Raw genomic sequence first — 19,023 nt, forward strand, 5'->3', positions numbered from 1 at the left:
TATATATATATATATATATATAAGCTTTAACTATACTAAGCATTTCCTTTCGGGTCTTGGCTCTATTCCACATAGCTGAACTTGCCGTATCTATTAATTTACAGATATATGAGGTTGGTGCAAAAGGAATTGTGGTTTTGGCCATTATTTTCAAAATAAATTAATAAATGTTAATAAAGGTACAACCAACTTACAATTATTATACTACATTAAATTTCATTTTAATAAAATATTTTTTACCAACATACTTCTTTTGTACTATTGATATTGCCAATAGTTTTAAATTATATTTTTATAAAACCTTTAACAACATCCTACTAAAATGTAAAAGAAAAATTACTAACCAACACCACACTAAACATCATAAATGACATTACATACTTTTCGTACTTAACAATTTTGTTATAGCTGTGTTTATGGGCCCCATATTAACACATCATTTCAACTTAACTTATGTAAAAAACTTCTAATTCAATTATACGTAATGTATAATACTAACTTTAGAGTTTGCATAGCCATGCTTAGGGAATTATAAAGAGATGGCTCTCCATGACAGGTCATATCCACAGCTTTCTTCAAAGATGTTATATGTTTTCTTGGGTTTCCTAAAACAGAAATAAGATCTTTAAATAAAATCCTATATATTAAAAAAGTTTCTTTCTCTCAAAATTTACATATCTGTGATGTTAAAGAACAGAATCCTTTCAATTTGCATTTCTGTTAGAATTTTATCTGAAATATTTTGTAAATAGTCTCACTTCATACTGAAAAACAGAATACAAATAATCTCCTTATAGATTAGCATACATATTTTAAAATAATACTAACCTAGAGTGCATTTTTTTACTCTTAATATTTCCACATTTCATCATTTTTAAGACCAATACATTTTCACATTTTAACATCTCTAAAATCAACATGTTTAATAATCACTGGTAGCCAGCAGCACTTGTAACATAGTCTTTGCCTGCTCATATGTGAACCTACAAATAGGTCTTCACATGTTGTTGCTTCAATTGCATTATGTACATTGTCCTCTTCATGGTGAGTTTAACTGCCATTTAAAAAGTTTTTAAGGCCGGGCATGGTGGCTCACGCCTGTAACCCCAGCACTTTGGGAGGCCATGGCAGGCAGATAACCTGAGGTCAGGAGTTCAAGACGCACCTGGCCAACATGGTGTAAACCCCATCTGTACTAAAAATGCAAAAATTAGCTGGGTATGGTGGCACACACCTGTAATCCCAGCCACTAGGGAGGCTGAGGCACAAGAATCGCTTGAACCCAGAAGGTGGAGGTTGCAGTGAGCTGAGATCACACCACTGCACTCCAGCCTGGGCAACAACAGCGAAACTCCATCTCAAAAAACAAACAATAAAATGTTTTTAGAAAAGTTGTTAATACAAAAGGCTATATTTTTATGTAGAAAGGTGTGGAACAGCAGTGAGGCATAAATTTATTATTAATGAAGCAAATATTGATGGAAGAATGCATGCAATCCCGTATTTTTCTTGAGGGAAGAAATCAAGAGCTTTACAAGACCTAAGAAAGGAATATTCCCACAAATAGACAAAGCTGTGTTATCTTCTCTTACCAAATAGCATCTGAAAAGATTGTCTATCTTATGCCAAGCGATTTCAAATGAAGGGGGGAGAAGTTGCCAAATCCTTTTTTTTCTTTTTAATATAAAAATTTTTTATAGACAGGATCTGACTCTGTTGCCCAGGCTGGAGTGCAATGGGGCAATCTTGGCTCACTGCAACCTCCACCTCCCAGGCTCAAACCATCCTCCCACCTCAACCTCCCAAGTAGCTGGGACTACAGGTGCCCTGCACCACACTCGGCTAAATTTTTTTTTATATTTTTGGTAGAGACAGGGTTTCACCATGTTGTCCGGGCTAGTCCTGAATTCCTGGATTCAAGCAATCCTCCGGTCTCAGCCTCTCAAAGTGCTAGGAGTACAGGTGTAAGCTGCCACGCCCAGCCCCCAAAGTGACAGACATGTCAAATTACCAAGAAGCTACTATAGCCAACCCATATATCATTTGATATTGTGTCAAAGTTTAACTACTACGACTTTTCCTTCTTAATGGCTTATAAAAGTATATTGTAATTGATGGAATCTGAGTTTCAATGAAATACAGTATTCCGTAAACATTTTCCATTTCAGCACTGTCTTCGTATCAATCAATAATCTATGTATCATTAAATACAATAATCTATGTATCTATAAATCATTGATTTTGTCATAAAATATAATCCATCAAAGTATACTTTTAAATGTTTAATTTTTAATCTGTCACTATTACACATAATGTTACAAAGAGTTTTTTTTTTTTTTTTTTTTTGAGACGGAGTCTCGCTCTGTCGCCCAGGCTGGAGTTCAGTGGCACAATCTCGGCTCACTACAAGCTCCGCCTCCCGGGTTCCCGCCATTCTCCTGCCTCAGCCTCCTGAGTAGCTGGGACTACAGGCGCCCGCCACCTCGCCCGGCTAATTTTTTGTATTTTTTAGTAGAGACGGGGTTTCACCATGTTAGCCAGGATGGTCTCGATCTCCTGACCTCGTGATCCGCCCGTCTCGGCCTCCCAAAGTGCTGGGATTACAGGCTTGAGCCACCGCGCCCGGTCACAAAGAGTATTTTTGTAGAGTGATCATTCTCCTTCCATAACAATTCCTAAATATAATTTCAGGAACAATTTTTATGCCATTCTAAAAAATACTGAACTAATTTATAAGACTATCAGCACTATAAATAACAGTTTCTCTGTGGTTCCACAAGCAACATATTGCTTTTGAAACTTAATTTTGCTCATTTAAAATATATTAAAAAATAAAATGTTATGGAATTGGGTGGAGTTTTTTTGGATTACTAGTTTCCCTTATTTAATTTCTGGGGTTTTTTTCTGTGTGAATCATGTCTTTTTTGTCTATTCATCAACTTGGGAGCTCCCTTGAGTTTTTATTCATCTGAGTAAGTTTTAAAATATTAACTATTTGTAGTATTTAATATTTATTGCAAGTATTTTAGATTTATAAATTTTAGAGATGAAAACTACCTCACTAAGCAGTCCAAATCCCTCACTTCATAAGTGAGAAAATTAATCTAAATCTAAACAAGTGAAATGATTTGCCCAAAGACATATGCCTACTTAACTGCAGGACCAGCAGCACCCAAACCTAGATCTCCTGGCTCTCTATCCACTTCTCTTCCTACCCTACAAAATTATTTTTAATCTCCCACTGTGTTATGGGTATAGGAAAAAAGCATACCATAATAGTGTCAGTGTGGTTTACAGCAGTGGTCTGACTGGAGGAAAAAAGGTGGCTTCAAGAGGCCTGTCAGAATCTCCAGAGTATTTTTCATCTTTACGTATATGACTTCACTAACATCCATAGAAAACTGCTGGGGCTGGGCATGGTGGCTCACACTTGTAATCCCAGCACTTTGGGAGGCTGAGGTGGGTGGATTACCTGAGGTCAGGAGTTTGAGATCAGCCTGGCCAGCATGGTGAAATTCTATCTCTACTAAAAATACAAAATTAGCCAGGCATGGCAGCACACACCTGTAATCCCAGCTACTCGGGAGGGGGAGGCAGGAGGATCACTTGAGTCTGGGAGGTGGAGGTTGCAGTGAGCCAAGATAGCACCACTGCACTCCAGCCTGGGCCACAGAGTGAGAGACTCCTTCTAAGAAAGACAGAAAGACAGACGAAAAACAGAAAGGAAAGACAGAAAGAAAGAAAGAGAGAAAGAGAGAGAGAAAGAAAAAGAAAGAAAGAAAGAAAACTGCTGGTAATTTGGGGTGGGTAAAGTGAGAGGAAAGTATTGACCCTATAGCCCTACCTTGGAGGAACCATCTTCTTCCACTACATAATAATCCTGCTTAGTTCATGTGGTGCTGACACTACTTCTATCCTGCTCTGGGCATCGGCAGGCAATCGAAGCATACAAACAAAATACTTCATTCACTGGCCACTTTGTTCATGGATGGGCAAATCGTAAGTCAGGCCAATCAGAGTTCTCCCTAGATGTGTGCTGAAGCTATAGGCTACGGGTACAATGTAGACTGGGACAATTAAGAGACATCTTTTCAACTTCCAGAAAATCTATCCGAGAATGAAGCCAGACAAAGCCAGGACCCCAACATACGCAGCAACTATATATGGAATTGGCCCACCTTCGAACATAGCCAAAAATGTTCCTTCTGCACCTAAGCTGGCATGACATTCTTTTGGTTACTCACAACTGAGTTTCTTGGATCACTTCAAGCCAATGTACATTTCACTCCTCACTGCATTTAATGAAAAACTACTAATGAAGAAAGTATGTCATTTCCCTTATGTGTGTTGTCAAGGATAAAAGGTTGAGAACCAGATTTAAGGGACAGTGTATTTCACAGAAAATAAAATAGAATCAGTGATGCAAATTTGTAACAGCATATATACCAAAGCAAATTAAACAATGCCATTACTACGTTTTACAACTAAAATTCAGTTAGGTATGTCATGGAAGCAGAAAAATTGATTCAGTAGCAATAGCTACAGTTTAATTTTTATACTTTTTCCCTTTTAAATTAGATGCTTAACTTTTTAAGAATTTAAGATTAACTGGATTTTATAAATGATTACAATAACTGTATTTTAATATTTTCAGGATAAGGCCGGGCGCGGTGGCTCAAGCCTGTAATCCCAGTGCTTTGAGAGGCCAAGGCAGGCTGATCACAAGGTCAAGAGATCGAGACCATCCTGGCCAACACGGTGAAACCCCATATCTATTAAAATACAAAAAATTAGCAGGGCGTGGTGGTGGGCACCTGTAGTTCCAGCTACTCAGGAGGCTGAGGCAGGGAATCACTTGAACCCGTGAGGCGGACTTTGCAGTGAGCCTAAATCACGCTACTGCACTCCAGCCTGGTGACAGAGCAAGACTCCGTCTCCAAAAAAAAAAAAAAGAAAGAAAGAAAAAATTTCAGGATAAGCACACATAGATTTTAAATAAAAACATTTATATTCAATGTAATTATTATTTACCACTATGAAGAACTCAATTTAGAATAGTTAACCTTGTATCCTAAGAATATAATGGTGGGGGAAATGTTATTAAATTGTTTCCCCTAGAGAAGACAGAGGAACCCTTCACGTTACTTATTAAGCAGACATACAAACAGGGCTACGAGGTTGGGTAAATAAAGCAAAGTCCTTGAGTCATGTAAAGGTAATTTTATGCATACCTGAGAGTTCAGTCAATTTTTCAGCTCTTTTACTCTTAGTCACAATTATTCCTATCTTGAAATAAAAACAAAAATTATTATTAATCTAACAAGTTATTTCCTCCCATTAAGAATATATGTAACTTTTCCTGTAGATCATATTGGGGCAGAAAAAAAAATAATTTGCATAGCTAAAATAAACAAATAATTACAAAAGAAAGAAGCAACAGGTGAGAAACTTTTTCTCATGGTGCTTTTGGTAAATAAATTTAGCTATGAGTTCACCGTACACTGTTTAACTTTTAGAGTTATTATGCTTTTCATTTTTAAGTATACCAGAAACTGGTTAAACAATTTGGGTAATTCACAAAATACATGTCCAATTTTAAAAAATAAATTACATTTGGAAGCAAAACAGGAATCTAATTCTGAATTCTATCATTTATATACGTACCTGACTAATAGGATTTTGATCAAAATATTCCTCTACAAAGTATTCCAACAACTGTTTAAATAAAAAAAGACACACTAGATAAAGGCAAAATAACAATCATAAAGAACATGTCCAACTGATGTTTATGAACCCTGTGTCAAGCATCACTTCTCATGACTTTTAAACTTACAGATTTTCAAAAAATTTTAAGTAATAAAAATATTAAACAGTAAAAACCTTAATTTTAAATGGTGGGTAATGAGATAGGTTTGAGCTAGGTTTTAAAAGATGGAATCATTTGGATGTATCAGAAAAAATTTCAACGAGGAAAAGATCCAATGAAGAGAGATGGGAGAATGAGCAGAATTGAGAATAGGTTTTGATAAATTAGGAATAATATGAACATATTTGTAATCTGAGAAGACAGATTTAAGTAAGGCAAAGGAGAATGAAGATTCAATAAAGAAAAGGGATAACTGACAAACCAAGATCCTGATGTGGGGTGGGAGGATAAAAATTAAAAACACAAATAATTAGCTATGTTGGTTTAAAATTTCCCTAAATGACCTGGCAGTACTTCTACTTAGCTATCATTAGTACTAACTAAAAATACAAGGCAAAAAATAAAAAATATTGCATTCTTTAAAAATATCTTTTAGAATCCAGTGTTCTTCCCCACTTTTTTAGTAGAAGTTTAAGTGATTTTGGTATAAGTTTAAATAATTTAGCATAAATTTAAACTTTACCTTTAAAGTACACGTCAGTCTATTAGGCTTTAAATCTTGGTCTTCCATTGTTCTTGATCCATCTACTACCACATAAAGGTGGCGCATCTACCAGAAAAAAGAAAGGGCCAATTTCAAGTACTTGTTTTGTTTTGTAGAAAATGGGTGTCACTCTGTTGCCCATGTTGGTCTCAAACTCCTGGGCTCAAGCAATCCTCCTGCCTTGGCCTCCCAAAGTGCTGGGATTATAGGCATGAGCCACTGTGCCCAGCCTCAAGTGCCCTTTTGATTAGTAAAAATAGTATTTAATAATTACATATTCTATGCACATATTTTTAATGTATTCTTTTAAAAACTTTGTTATTTCACTATTGTTTCTTCTAGCAAGTCAGAATATTTCTCTAACCTAAACTAGTTCTGTACTAGTAAAAAATAATGACATACCATTCCAAGTCGAACTTGTCCATGGTGCTCAAATACTCTGTTAAAATTATACAAACATTTTAATGGAATTCAATGTACTATCCCCCCCAACACACACAAAAAATACAACTTTCCAATTGACCTGCTTTTTCTTTTTTTCTAATTCCGATTAAGAAGTCATAATGTGCATTTTTAGTGGAGTAAATAATTAACTTATGGAATACAATACACATAATTATAGGTATTGTAGATAGTCTCTAAAGACCATTTCCTGCTGAGGCAAGGGTAGGTGGCTAGTTCTTTCCCCACAGTCAGAAGACAATAGGTCAATTGCCCTGAAACACAGCTGAAGTGAAGTACTGAGGAGTGTTTATAGACAGAAAGGCTTAAAATGAATATATTTTATCTTTTTAACATACGTAGGAAGGTTACATACCTTTTTCTCTTTGCCTTGAATAGAATGTCTTCTATTGTAGCTTTAAGTGATCCAGATTCATCTTCTTTAAGAATCTCCCTATAAGTCATAATTATTTGTTTGAAAAGACAAGCTAAAATGATTACTAGCCCAAATGAAATGAAAATATATGTCCACACAAAGATTTGCATGTGAGTGTTCATGGCTGTATTTACCTAACAGCCAAACACCGTAAAGAACCTAAATATCCACAGACTAGTGAATGGATAAACAACAATGTGGCATAACCATAGATGGGAATACTATCCAGCAATAAAAAAGGAATGAAGTATCAATACATGCTGCAACATGGATGAGTCTTGAAAATAAGTGAAAGCCAGCCACAGCAGACCACCATGCTATAATAAGTCATGCATGGCTTACTGACAGGGATACATTCTGAGAAATGCATTGTTAGGTGATTTCATTATTGTGTGAATATCACAGGGTATACTTACACAAACCTAGATGGTATAGCCTACCACATGCCTAGGTTACGAACCTGTACAGCAAGTTACTATACTGAATATATTAAAGACAACTGTAACACAATGGTCAGTATTTGTATATCTAAACATACATAGAAAAGGTATAGTAAAAATACAGTATTATAATATTATGGGACCACTGTCATATATGCAGTCTGTCTTTGACCAAAACATCATTATGCGGCACATGATTGTATATGATCACATTTTTGTGAAATGTCCAGAAAAGGTTAAAATTTAGAGACAAAAAGTAGACTAATGATTGCCTACAGGTGGAATTAAATCAAGATTAAATTAATTGTAAATGGACATGAAGGATCTTACTGGAGTGGTTACAATGTTCTAAAACTGGTTTATGATAATGGCTGCACAGCTCAGTAAAGTATTAATAAAAAATCACTGAATTGTACACTGGAAATGAGTGAATTTTAACAATGTAAAATATACTTTAATAAAGTTGTAAAAAAAACAAAAAAGACAATGTCTAAAAGAAAAGACAGGGCAATAATGCTCTCCTTACCATGTTCTTTCATAGCCTCCTTCCCATCGCTTAGTTCTTTCAGGTTCTTCATCCATTTTTTCAAAACTGTATTTTATTATTCAATAATCTGTAAAAACCATTAGAATGTAAGTTATCTAAAGATGTTTGTTACAAAATGCATCCAATTAAATTTGAAAATTAGACACATATATAAAGTGAAAAAAATCGAATGCCAGGTCATCTTATTCTTTGTATTTTACTTAATAATTGTCATTAAAAATCTTCATAGAACTCCATTTCTCATTTTCAAGAAATAATATGAACATTGATACACAAACTTGGCACTAATAAAAATAAGCATCTTTTTACGATTTGTAAAAGAACAAAAATGCTTTATAGATATGTCACATGACAAAATTGCTTTATAGATGTTTTATAGATGTGTCACATGACACATGACTGTAAAATTGTGAGGAGTCAGTATGGGTGTAAACTATTACAGCTGAGTGACATGTGATTCATTGTACTATCTCTCTTTGTGTATGTCTGAATTTTCTCATAATCAAAAGTTTTTAAATCACATTTATTATTTATAAATGGGTAAATGCTATGGCTCATAATTCAAAAAAAAGGACACAAAATTAAACATAGTTCTTTCAGACATCTCCAAACTGCTTTCCACAGTGGATGAACTAATCTACATTCCTACCAACAGTGGATAAGCATTCCCTTTTCTCCACAACCTTGCCAACATCTGTTATTTTTTGACTTTTTAATAATATCCATTCTGACTGGTGGTGAGATGGTTCTGTGGTTTTGATTTACATTGTGGTTTTGGTTTGCATTTCTCTAATGATCAGTGATGTTGAACATTTTTTCATATATTTATTGGACACATGTATGTCGACCCAACAATCCCAATACTGGGTATATACCCAAAGGAAAATAAAATCATTCTACCGAAAGTACACATGCACTCATGTTAATCACAGCACTATCCAAAATAGCAAAGACACTGAATCAACTTAGATGCTCATCAGTGGTGCACTGGATAAAGAAAATGTGGTACATAATATATCATGGAATACTAGCGGCCAAAAAAAAACAACAAAAAAAACCCACAATGAAATCCTGTCTTTTGCAGCAACATGGATACAGCTGGAGGCCATTATCCTCATTGAATTAACAGGAACAGAGTCCCAACGCAGTGGCTCACGCCTGTAATCCTGGCACTTGGGAGGCCGAGGCAAGTGGATCACCTGAGGTCAGGAGTTCGAAATCAGCCTGGCCAACATGGTGAAACCCTGTCTCCACTAAAAATACAAAAAAATTAGCCAGGCGTGGTGGCGAGCACCTGTAGTCCTATCTACTTGGGAGGCTAAGGCAGGAGAATTGCTTGAACCTGGAAGGCAGAGAGGCTGCAGTGAGCCGAGATCGTGCCACTGCACTCTGGCCTAAAAAAAAACAGGAACAGAAAACCAAATACAGCATGTTCTCATTTACGAGTGGGAGCAAAACACTGAGTACATATGGACATAATGATGAGAACAGACATTGGAGACTACTAGACGAGGAAGAATGGGAGAGAGTGAGGGTTGAAAAACTGCCTATTAAGTACTATGTTTACTACCAGGGAGACGGGATCATTTGTACACCAAACCTCAACAACAAGCAATTTATCCATGTAACAAACATGCACACGTACTCCCTGAAAATAAAAGTTGAAAACAAAACAAAACAACAAACAAACACAGGCCAGGCCCAGGTGCGGTGGCTCCATCCCTGTAATCCCTGCACTTTGAGAGGCCAAGGTGTGGATCACCTGAGGTCAGGAGTTCAAGACCAGCCAGGCCAACATGGCGATACCCGTCTCTACTAAAAATACATAAATTAGTTGGGCATGGTGGCGGGTGCCTGTAATCCCAGCTACTAGGGAGGCTGAGGCAGGTGATCACTTGAGGTCAGGAATTCAAAAATTAGCTAGGAGGTTGGTGGGGGCGGGCACCTGTAATCCCAGCTACTGGGGAGGCTGAGACAGGACTGCTTGAACCCAGGAGGCACGGAGGCTGCAGTGAGCCAAGATCATGTCACTGCACTCCAGCCTGGGCAACAGAGTGAGACCCTGCCTCAAAAAGAAAGAAAAGAAAGGAAAGAGAGAGAGAGAAACAGGCACGGTGGCTCATGCTTGTAATTCCAGCACGTTGGGAGGCCGAGGCCAGCAGATCATTTGAGGTCAGGAGTTCGAGACCAGGCTGGCCAACATAGTGAAACCCCATCTCTACTAGAAATACAAAAATTAGCAGGGCATGGTGGTGCACACCTATAATCCCAGCTACTCGGGAGGCTGAGGTACGAGAATCGCTTGAACCTAAGAGGTAGACACTGCAGTGAGCCCAGGTTGTGCCACTGCACTCCAGCCTGGGTGAAAGAGCAAGACTCTGTCATTCATTCATTCATTCATAAATAAATGTCCTCATCATACCTCCACCCTCCCCAATGCAATCTCCCTCTCCACTCCACCACCTCCTGGCTCACTGCAACCTCCGCCTCCCAGGTTCAAGTGATTCTCCTGCCTCAGCCTCCCGAGTAGCTGGGATTGCAGGTGCGTGCCACCATGCCCAGCTAATTTTTGTATTTTTAGTACAGTCAGGGTTTCGCCATGTTTTGTATTTTTGTAGAGCCAGGGTTTCGCCTGACTTGTCAGGCTGATCTCGAACTCCTGACCTCAAGTGATCTGCCCATAAATGGAACACTTTTGTTTCTTTGTTTTTTGTTTTGAGACAGTTTCACTCACCACACAGGCTGGAGTGCAATGGCACTATCTTGGCTCACTGCAACCTCTGCCTCCGGGTTCAAGTGATCCTCCTGCCTCAGCCTACCAAGTAGCTGGGATTATAAGAGCCTACCACCACACCTGGCTAATTTTTGTGTTTTTAGTAGAAATGGGGTTTCGCCATGGTGGCCAGGCTGGTCTCGAACTCCTGACCTCAGGTGATCCACTCACCTCGACCTCTGAAAGTGCTGGGATTACAGGCGTGAGTCACCGCACCCAGCCTAAACTGAACATTTTGCTTTTCCCTGTTTTCTGTTACGTATTGCGAACTTCAAAAATGAAAAACTCACATAACGTTCTCAATGTTTTTAAACTCAAATTCTTGGCAGGGCACAGTGGCTCAAACCTGTAATCCCAGCACTTTGGGGGGCCAAGGCAAAAGGATCGCTTGAGTTCAGGAGCTCAGATGAGCCTGGGCAATAACCTCGTCTCTACAAAACATCACAAAATTAGCTGGGCGAAGTGGCGAGTACTTGAGTCCCAGCTACTTGGGAAGCTAAAGTGGGAGGATGGCTTGAGCCCAGGCAAGTCAAGGCTACAGTGTGTCATGTTCACTACTGCACTCCAGACTGGGTGACAGAGTGAGACCCTGTCTCAAAATAAATAATTATAAATATATAATATATATTGTACATATAAAAATAAATAGCAACTGAGAGACTTTTGGATGATCGTATCAAAGGACTTCTTTTTTTTCCTTTTTTTTCTTTTTTTTCTGAGACAGTCTTGCTCTGTCGCCTAAGCTTGGAGTGTAGTGACACGATCTCAGCTCACTGCAACTTCCACCTCAGGGTTCAAGTGATTCCACTGCCTCTTCTGTCTCTGGCATAGCTGAGATTAAGGCGCACACCACCACAGCTAACTTTTTTTAGTAGAGACGGGGTTTCACCAGCCTGTTGGCCAGGCCTGGTCTCGAATTCCTAACTACAATTGGTCCTCCCACCTCGGCCCTCCAAAGTGTTGGGACTAGAGGCCTGAGTCACCACAACCAGCTAAAAGGACTTCTTAATTAGAGCTGCCTGCAATGGGAAATCAGAGACTGGACAGGAGGTATTAAGGTCCCTAAAACTGCAGACGTTCAATGGGAAGTCTGACTGTAAACATGCATGCTGTTTAAAGGATTCATGCATCTTGAAGATGGACTTTGTAAAGATCTCCAATGGCCTATCATTTCCCAACAGTCCAACAGTCCATTTTCTTCTTAAAAATATCAGTGAGGCCGGGCGGGTGGCTCACACCTGTAATCCCAGCACTTTGGGAGGCCGAGGCGGGAGGATCACGAGGTCAAGAGATCGAGACCATCCTGGCCAACATGGTGAAACCCCGTCTGTACTGAAAATACAAAAATTAGCTGGGCGTGGTGGCGCGCGCCTGTAGTTCCAGCTACTCGGTAGGCTGAGGCAGGAGAATCGCTCGAACCCGGGAGGTGGAGGTTGCAGTAAGCCTAGATCGCACCGCTGCACTCCAGGCTGGCGACAGAGCGAGACTCCGTCTCGGGGGGAAAAAATTAAGTGACCTGTTTCCTGGAATCCAACCCCAAACAATCCACATATCTCAGCATAAGCCTACTGGTGTGATTCCCGTTACATGAGCTCGGAATGCTATCTGGAAACAAATGAGAGCACCAAACATCCCAATTTAAGAAGCTTTTCTTCACACCTTACCCTACCAAGCTATGTGAAACTGGCAAGGCTGATTACTGTCCTTGTTCTTCAGGTATGGGATTCAGGCTCCGAGGTTGGTCACTTTCTCAAGCGGGTCACAAACTCGAACCCTGAACCATCATTTCTAAAAGTCGCGCTTTTACTTAGGGAGGGACGGCCTGCAGCCTCCCTCCCTACTCTGCGGCTCCCCACCACACGAAAGTTACCTTCCTCTGCCTTCACAAGCTCCTTCACATCCTCCTTCCCTATGAGCACAGGCAGGGCAGTTCAGCCTCCGTTTCCCGCCATGAAAACCCTCCCAGCCGCCTACCTAGCCAAGCGGCCTGCCCCACCTCTGCGCCTCACAGACTTCCACCCGCGAACTCACCGGCCCGGCTAGAAGGACTCTCAGCCGGAAACTCCGCCCCGCCGCTTTAGGGGCGCCCCGGAAGTCATTCCGCCTCGCGCTGCGGCCTCGCCGAAACGTTCCGGATGGTGTAGGCGGCAGCTGCCGGAGCGGGGCGCTCTGGTGCAGGGTATGCCCGCCGCTGAGTTGGGGCGCGAAAAGGGACTGTCTTCCAGCTGGACTTCGCAGAGAACCGGAAAACAGTGATCGCCATTCGCTCTCGGAAGGTCGAAGGCTCTGCAGCTGTCGACCTGGGTTCTGAGGAGCTCGATCTTGTTTTTCTACCTCTAAAAAGTTGGGATGAAGAACCCTGGCTACAGAAGTAAGGCCAGGGTTATCCTTGCTTCTTGCTGTGTATTTCAGGACTCCTCCGTTGCTCTTGCTGTTCATTCAGCAAACTGAGCATCTACTTTGAGCCTGATGCATGTCTAAGTACTGAGGAAATAGCAGTGAAAAACTGACAAAAATCCTTACTCTCGTGGAGTTTTTTTTCTCCAAGGGGAGTAAGTATGAAGAAAAACATATACTATATGCAATGGTGATAGTGCTGCGGAGAAAAACTAAGCATTGAAGGGGAAAAGTTGGCAGTTTAAAATAGGGTGGCTAGACCGGGTGCGATGGTTCACGCCTGTAATCCCAGGCATGGTGATTTGGGAGGCCAAGCGGGGATAGATCACCGGAGGGCAGGAGTTTGAGACCAGCATGGCCAACATGGTGAATTCCGTCTCTACTAAAAATACAAAAAAATTAGCCGGGCGTGCTGGCAAGCGCCTGTGATCCCAGCTACTCGGGAGGCTGAGGCAGGAGAATCGCTTGAATCCAGGAGGCAGAGGTTGCAGCGAGCCAAGGTCGCACCTTGCACTCCAGCCTGGGTGACAGAGACTCCGTCTCAAAAACATAAAATAGGGTGGCCAGAGGAGTCCTTGCTGAGAAGACAGTTAAGCCATGACCTGAATGAGGAAGGGTGTTAACCCTCCTGATACCTAGGGGAAAAGCTCTTCAGACAAAGACAGCTGCAAGTGCAAAGGCCCCAAGTTAGAAGTGCTTTGGGGTCTTTGACGACTGCAGGAGTGAGCAGGGGATGAGTGATGGCAGCTGCAATCAGAAAGGTAAGGTGGGGAGGAGAGGCTGTGAGCATTGTTAAGAACTTTAGGGGGATTGTGATGGCTTGGACCAGCAGGTGGTGAGAAGTGACTGAATTCTAAATCTTAGTGATACACTGGATGTGTGTTAATGAGAAAAGAATCAAGGATACCTCCAAAGTCTTTAGCTGAGCAACTGAAAGGTTGGGGTCGCAATTATTGAAATGTTGGTGGGGTGGGTAAGAGCAATTCAATTTTGGACAAGTTGTCTGACTGCCAATTAACACAAGTAGAATTATTGGCATTTCCCATACTTGAGAAATGGAGAGGCAGTGCACCCCCAGATGAGAAGAGGATTAGGAATAAAAGAAAGCAACTGCAGAAGCTGGGGCCTCTTTCCTTCCCCATCAGCATATTCATCCCCTCCGTTGCCTTTATTGTTAAAAATTCTTCCTACCTCTGTTGTCTCCCTCAAAAATATAAACAGAAGGTATCTTGCATAGCAGTGGAAAGAACAGCACTGGATTTAAAATCAGGTTCTGACAGTGGCTGGGTGACCTCAAGCAAGTCACACCAACTCTATGAACTAATGTGTAAAATGGGGTTGTCTCCACCAACCCTACAGGACTTAGTGGCAGCTCTGTAATCAGTCTTATTTCCTCCCAGAAGACAAGATTTTATTTAGTTATTTGTGTTGGCTTTGCATGAACACGATTTTAAAAGGCAGAGGAGGGGAAATTAGTATCACAGTGCCAGGAAGCTTTCATGCTTGCCTCCCTCCCACCTTTGACCTTATTAGAGGACTCACACCCAAACTCCACACTTTTCCGTTTGTGCCCTTCCTTCCTATCCACACTTCTGCTTCCTTCCATCTTAATTGACCATCCTATTTGCAAGATGGGATGCATTCCTCTAGGACAAACAGTCTAGAGGAATCCCAAGCCCCAAGTTTCTTGCATATGTTTGTTATCCATCAGCCTGGGAAGACTTTAAGGAAAACCAGGAAAAGGATAGAGGATTCCCCAATAAATGTAAAGCATATTTGCAGAGAGGAGACTAAAACAGTTTTCCTAACTGTAATATTTGCTCTGTATAGATTTTAGACATGGATGTTAAGATTCAACTAGGAATGGTACTAAAGCAAAACAAAATATGCATAAATCCATAATCTCTTGGCGTGATTATGACTGACATATTCTAATCATGTACAAGTGGTAGAATAAATTATCCAACCTACTCAGATGTTTTTTCAACTTGTAAAACTAAAAGACAACTATAAAGAATGGAATAAATCTGCTCTTTGCTCATGAGTGGCCAGACACAATCAACAGGGTTAGGACATTCACAATCAGCTCAGCTAATGGAATCAAACAGATATAAAAAGCATGCAACTTGAAAGACTGGGAGAGCTGATTCCCTTACAGGGAAACTAAATCATTCCAGAAAGCCTCATCTAAAACCTCTGTAACTGACAATAGTATCAAACAATCTTGATCTTGATATGTAACTATTTGCTCTAACCTAAAGAAGCATTTGTTTATCATGTACAAATATTTAGAATGCCAATCCTGCATTCTCTGCCTAGAATTCAAAAGAATTCTGCAGCAGAATTCACAATTTGCAGCCCGGTGCGGTGGCTCACGCCTGTAATCCCAGCACTTTGGGAGGCCGAGGCGGGTTGGATCACGAGGTCAGGAGATCAAGACCATCCTGGCTAACATGGTGAAACCCCATCTCTACTAAAAAATACAAAAAAAGAAAAAAAAAGCCAATCGTGGTGGCAGACGCCTATAGTCCCCACTACTCGGGAGGCTGAGGCAGGAGAATGGCGTGAACCAGGGAGGCGGAGCTTGCAGTGAGCCGAGATCGCGCCACTGCACTCCAGCCTGGGCAACAGAGAGAGACTCCGTCTCAAAACAAAAAAAATCCCCACAATTTGCTTTTAGAAAACTTGTTAAAGTTTTACCTTCTGGCTTTGAAAGATAGGGGCAGCTAGGCATATTTACTTTTAGACAAGGACTGAGTCACACATTCACTACCTTCTTAACTATGAGATTATTACAAATATATTTTACAGATACAAAAAACTGAAGTACAGAGAGGCTAAGTTAATTTCTCCAAGGTCCCACAGCAAGTAACTGCAGAAGGGCAAAGCAAAAAGAACAACATATGTAGGCAACACCAAGCAGGTCTTGTGGCAGCAACTGGAAACCTTTTGGAGACACCATTCTGCATTTTGTTGTAGTCATACACAAACCTAGTTGTGTATCCATGCTTCTTTCTCATAATGCCAAAGTGGCACTATTCTAATTTACAAACACAACGTTTTCTAAAAACTACCCAAATTATTGAGGTGTTTTTGCTCACTTCTTCCCATTAGAATAAATGTAGACAATAAGAAATGCATGAGGGATGACGTAGTCCTCCATCATTTTTGTCCTTTCACACAAGAGATGGCATGGTGTAGTGTAGCAGAATCATAAGCTGCCAGGAAATTATGAATTCTGTATTCCTTCAGCTGAGTCTTTGAAAAAGTCCAGATGGGAAACACGTCCATCCTGATGCTGAAGCAAGGAGAATGTCCTTGTGTGAGGAATTCTCACAACACCAACTGAAGGTAAGGTCCCTGGAGCCATGATAAAAGCACTCTTCTGCCCTGATTCTTCTTTACACATATGTACCCATTCAGGTCTTTACAGATATTTCACAGGAAGCATTTATGTTACAAGTACTTAAAATACACTCAAAATTAATATAGAATACTTTATTTACATCAGAGTGATCTCACATTATCCAATCCATTAACAAAGTCAACACAGGATGGAAGTATAGAATCTAACAGTCCAAGAGACCAAGATCCTAATCCCTTGTTTTGCCACTTGCTAGTGTGACAATGGCCAGTTAATCTATCATATCATTAGTTCCTTGTCTATAAAACAAGAATAAGAAATGGTCACATATCAAAAGATCATTGTGAGGATTAAATATTATATATGTACTTATGTGTATATAACTTATTTACTATAAATACTAGTTGACTTCACTTTATTTCAAAAACTATGAAGCACATATGACAAAACATTAACACATGTTATTTCTGGGTGGATGGTACTTATCTTTTATACTTTTCTGTATTTAAAATTTTCAAAGTAAAATATGATCCTATATACTTTTAATACAAGGTCACACATGTAGGGTATCACTTTATATACAGGGAATCTTCACAAAATGAACTATGTGCTATCACAACGAACTCCTTAGAACAATAGTTTATAACAAAGCAGAATTCCAGACAAGAACCACAGGTCAGAAATGGAAGGGAGGGCGGAAATCTAATCTAAACCTCTGACTTTCTAGACTAGAAAACTTTCTGAGTGGCTTTCCAAATTTACATCCAGCTAGTTAATGCCAACACCAACAAAAACACTCTGATCCTGGTTTCCTAAAATGGTATTTAATATAAATACACGTGAAAATTTTTCTTATTTTTAAAATTTCAAAGTCCAATTTTATAACACAATTTTACAATGCAAATTCTTGCTATTTCACTTTCTGGATTCAGCTGAATAGTTTTGTTTTGTGAAAATACTGACAAACTTGCCTTCATGAATTAAGTACACTGACTTCCAAGAACAAACTGTTAAAAATTTAACACAGAAAAACCAGTTAAAGGTGCTCGAGAGTCCTTTTCATTTGGTATAAATCCAAAAGCTATGAAAATACCTTTTGTATTATGTGCAGCATGCAGAAAATTAAGAATTTATTCAATTTGCAGAAATAAATCAGTGATATAATGGAAAAATTTAAAATTTTATCTCCGGAAAATAATTCAAAATCATCTATCAAAAATTATAGGCTGGGCACAGTGGCTCACACCTCTAATCCCAGCACTTTGGGAGGCTGAGGTGGGCAGATCACCTGAGGTCAGGAGTTCAAGACCAGCCTAGGCAACATGGAGAAACCTCATGTCTACTAAAAATACAAAAAAAATTAGCCAGACATGGTGGCACATGCCCGTAATCCCAGCTACTCGGGAGGCTGAGGCAGGAGAATTGCTTGAACCTGGGAGGCAGAGGTTGCGGTGAGCCAAGATCACGCCATTGCACTCCAGCCTCGGCAACAAGAGCAAAACTCCATCTCAAAAACTAAAAATAAAAAATATATATATATATATATAATTTATATATATATAAACATACATATATTATACACACACACACACACACACAGGCTGGGTGTGGTGGCTCACACCTGTAATCCTAGCACTTTGAAAGGCCGAGGCAGGTGGACCACAAGGTCAGGAGTTCAAGACCAGCCTGGCCAATATGTTGAAACCCCGTCTCTATTAAAAATACAAAAATTAGCCAGGCATGGTGACGAGCATCTGTAGTCCCAGCTACTCGGGAGGCTGAGGCAGGAGAATCGCTTGAACCCAGGAGGTGGAGGTTGCAGTGAGCCAAGATAGCACCACTGCACTCCAGCCTGGGTGACAGAGTGAGACTCCGTCTTAAAAAAAAAAAAAAAAAAAAAAATTATATACCTAAATATCTGAAACGCATACTAAAGGTCACAGATTATTCTAAAAAAAGGTTTTTAGAAAAGTCTACACTGGGATGGTCATGATCAACTTGGTCAGCACAGTGCTATCAACTAATTTAACTAAATAAGAATCTGAATTTTTAAAAAAGTGATACAATTTAAGGGCACCATTTGAAATTATTTGGTATTTCGTGGTATAGCATTCTATTTGCAGACATACTAGCATTCTTACAGCCAAAGGATTGGGAAACAACTAACCAGCACAGCACCCAAAAGAGTATAAACAACAACAGATACAACTCCTGA

At 39.9% G+C, this 19,023-nt stretch overlaps 1 protein-coding gene across 5 annotated transcripts in view; it reads right to left on the bottom strand.

Moving 5' to 3' along the window:
• LOC105524160 (general transcription factor IIH subunit 2) overlaps nt 1–13,151 on the bottom strand; it is a 33,556-nt gene extending 20,405 nt beyond the window's left edge. The window contains exons 1-9 of one of the 5 annotated variants that reach the window (XM_011959314.1): nt 12,918–13,098; nt 10,535–10,632; nt 8,254–8,341; nt 7,228–7,305; nt 6,813–6,849; nt 6,390–6,476; nt 5,665–5,715; nt 5,232–5,286; nt 500–605 (exon numbers count right to left, since the gene is read on the bottom strand). In XM_011959314.1, coding sequence (XP_011814704.1) covers nt 500–605; nt 5,232–5,286; nt 5,665–5,715; nt 6,390–6,476; nt 6,813–6,849; nt 7,228–7,305; nt 8,254–8,309 — 470 coding nt within the window. In that variant the 5' untranslated portion in view covers nt 8,310–8,341; nt 10,535–10,632; nt 12,918–13,098. Of the gene's footprint in view, nt 1–499; nt 606–5,231; nt 5,287–5,664; nt 5,716–6,389; nt 6,477–6,812; nt 6,850–7,227; nt 7,306–8,253; nt 8,342–10,534; nt 10,633–12,716 lie in introns of all 5 variants that reach the window. The other 4 variants (XM_011959316.1, XM_011959313.1, XM_011959315.1 and 1 more) reach the window with 4 other exon arrangements.
• Between the last annotated feature and the right edge of the window lie 5,872 nt (nt 13,152–19,023).

The sequence above is a fragment of the Colobus angolensis genome, unplaced genomic scaffold, assembly GCF_000951035.1.
Source record: "Colobus angolensis palliatus isolate OR3802 unplaced genomic scaffold, Cang.pa_1.0 Scaffold49, whole genome shotgun sequence".
In the NCBI taxonomy this organism is placed as follows: Eukaryota; Metazoa; Chordata; class Mammalia; order Primates; family Cercopithecidae; genus Colobus; species Colobus angolensis.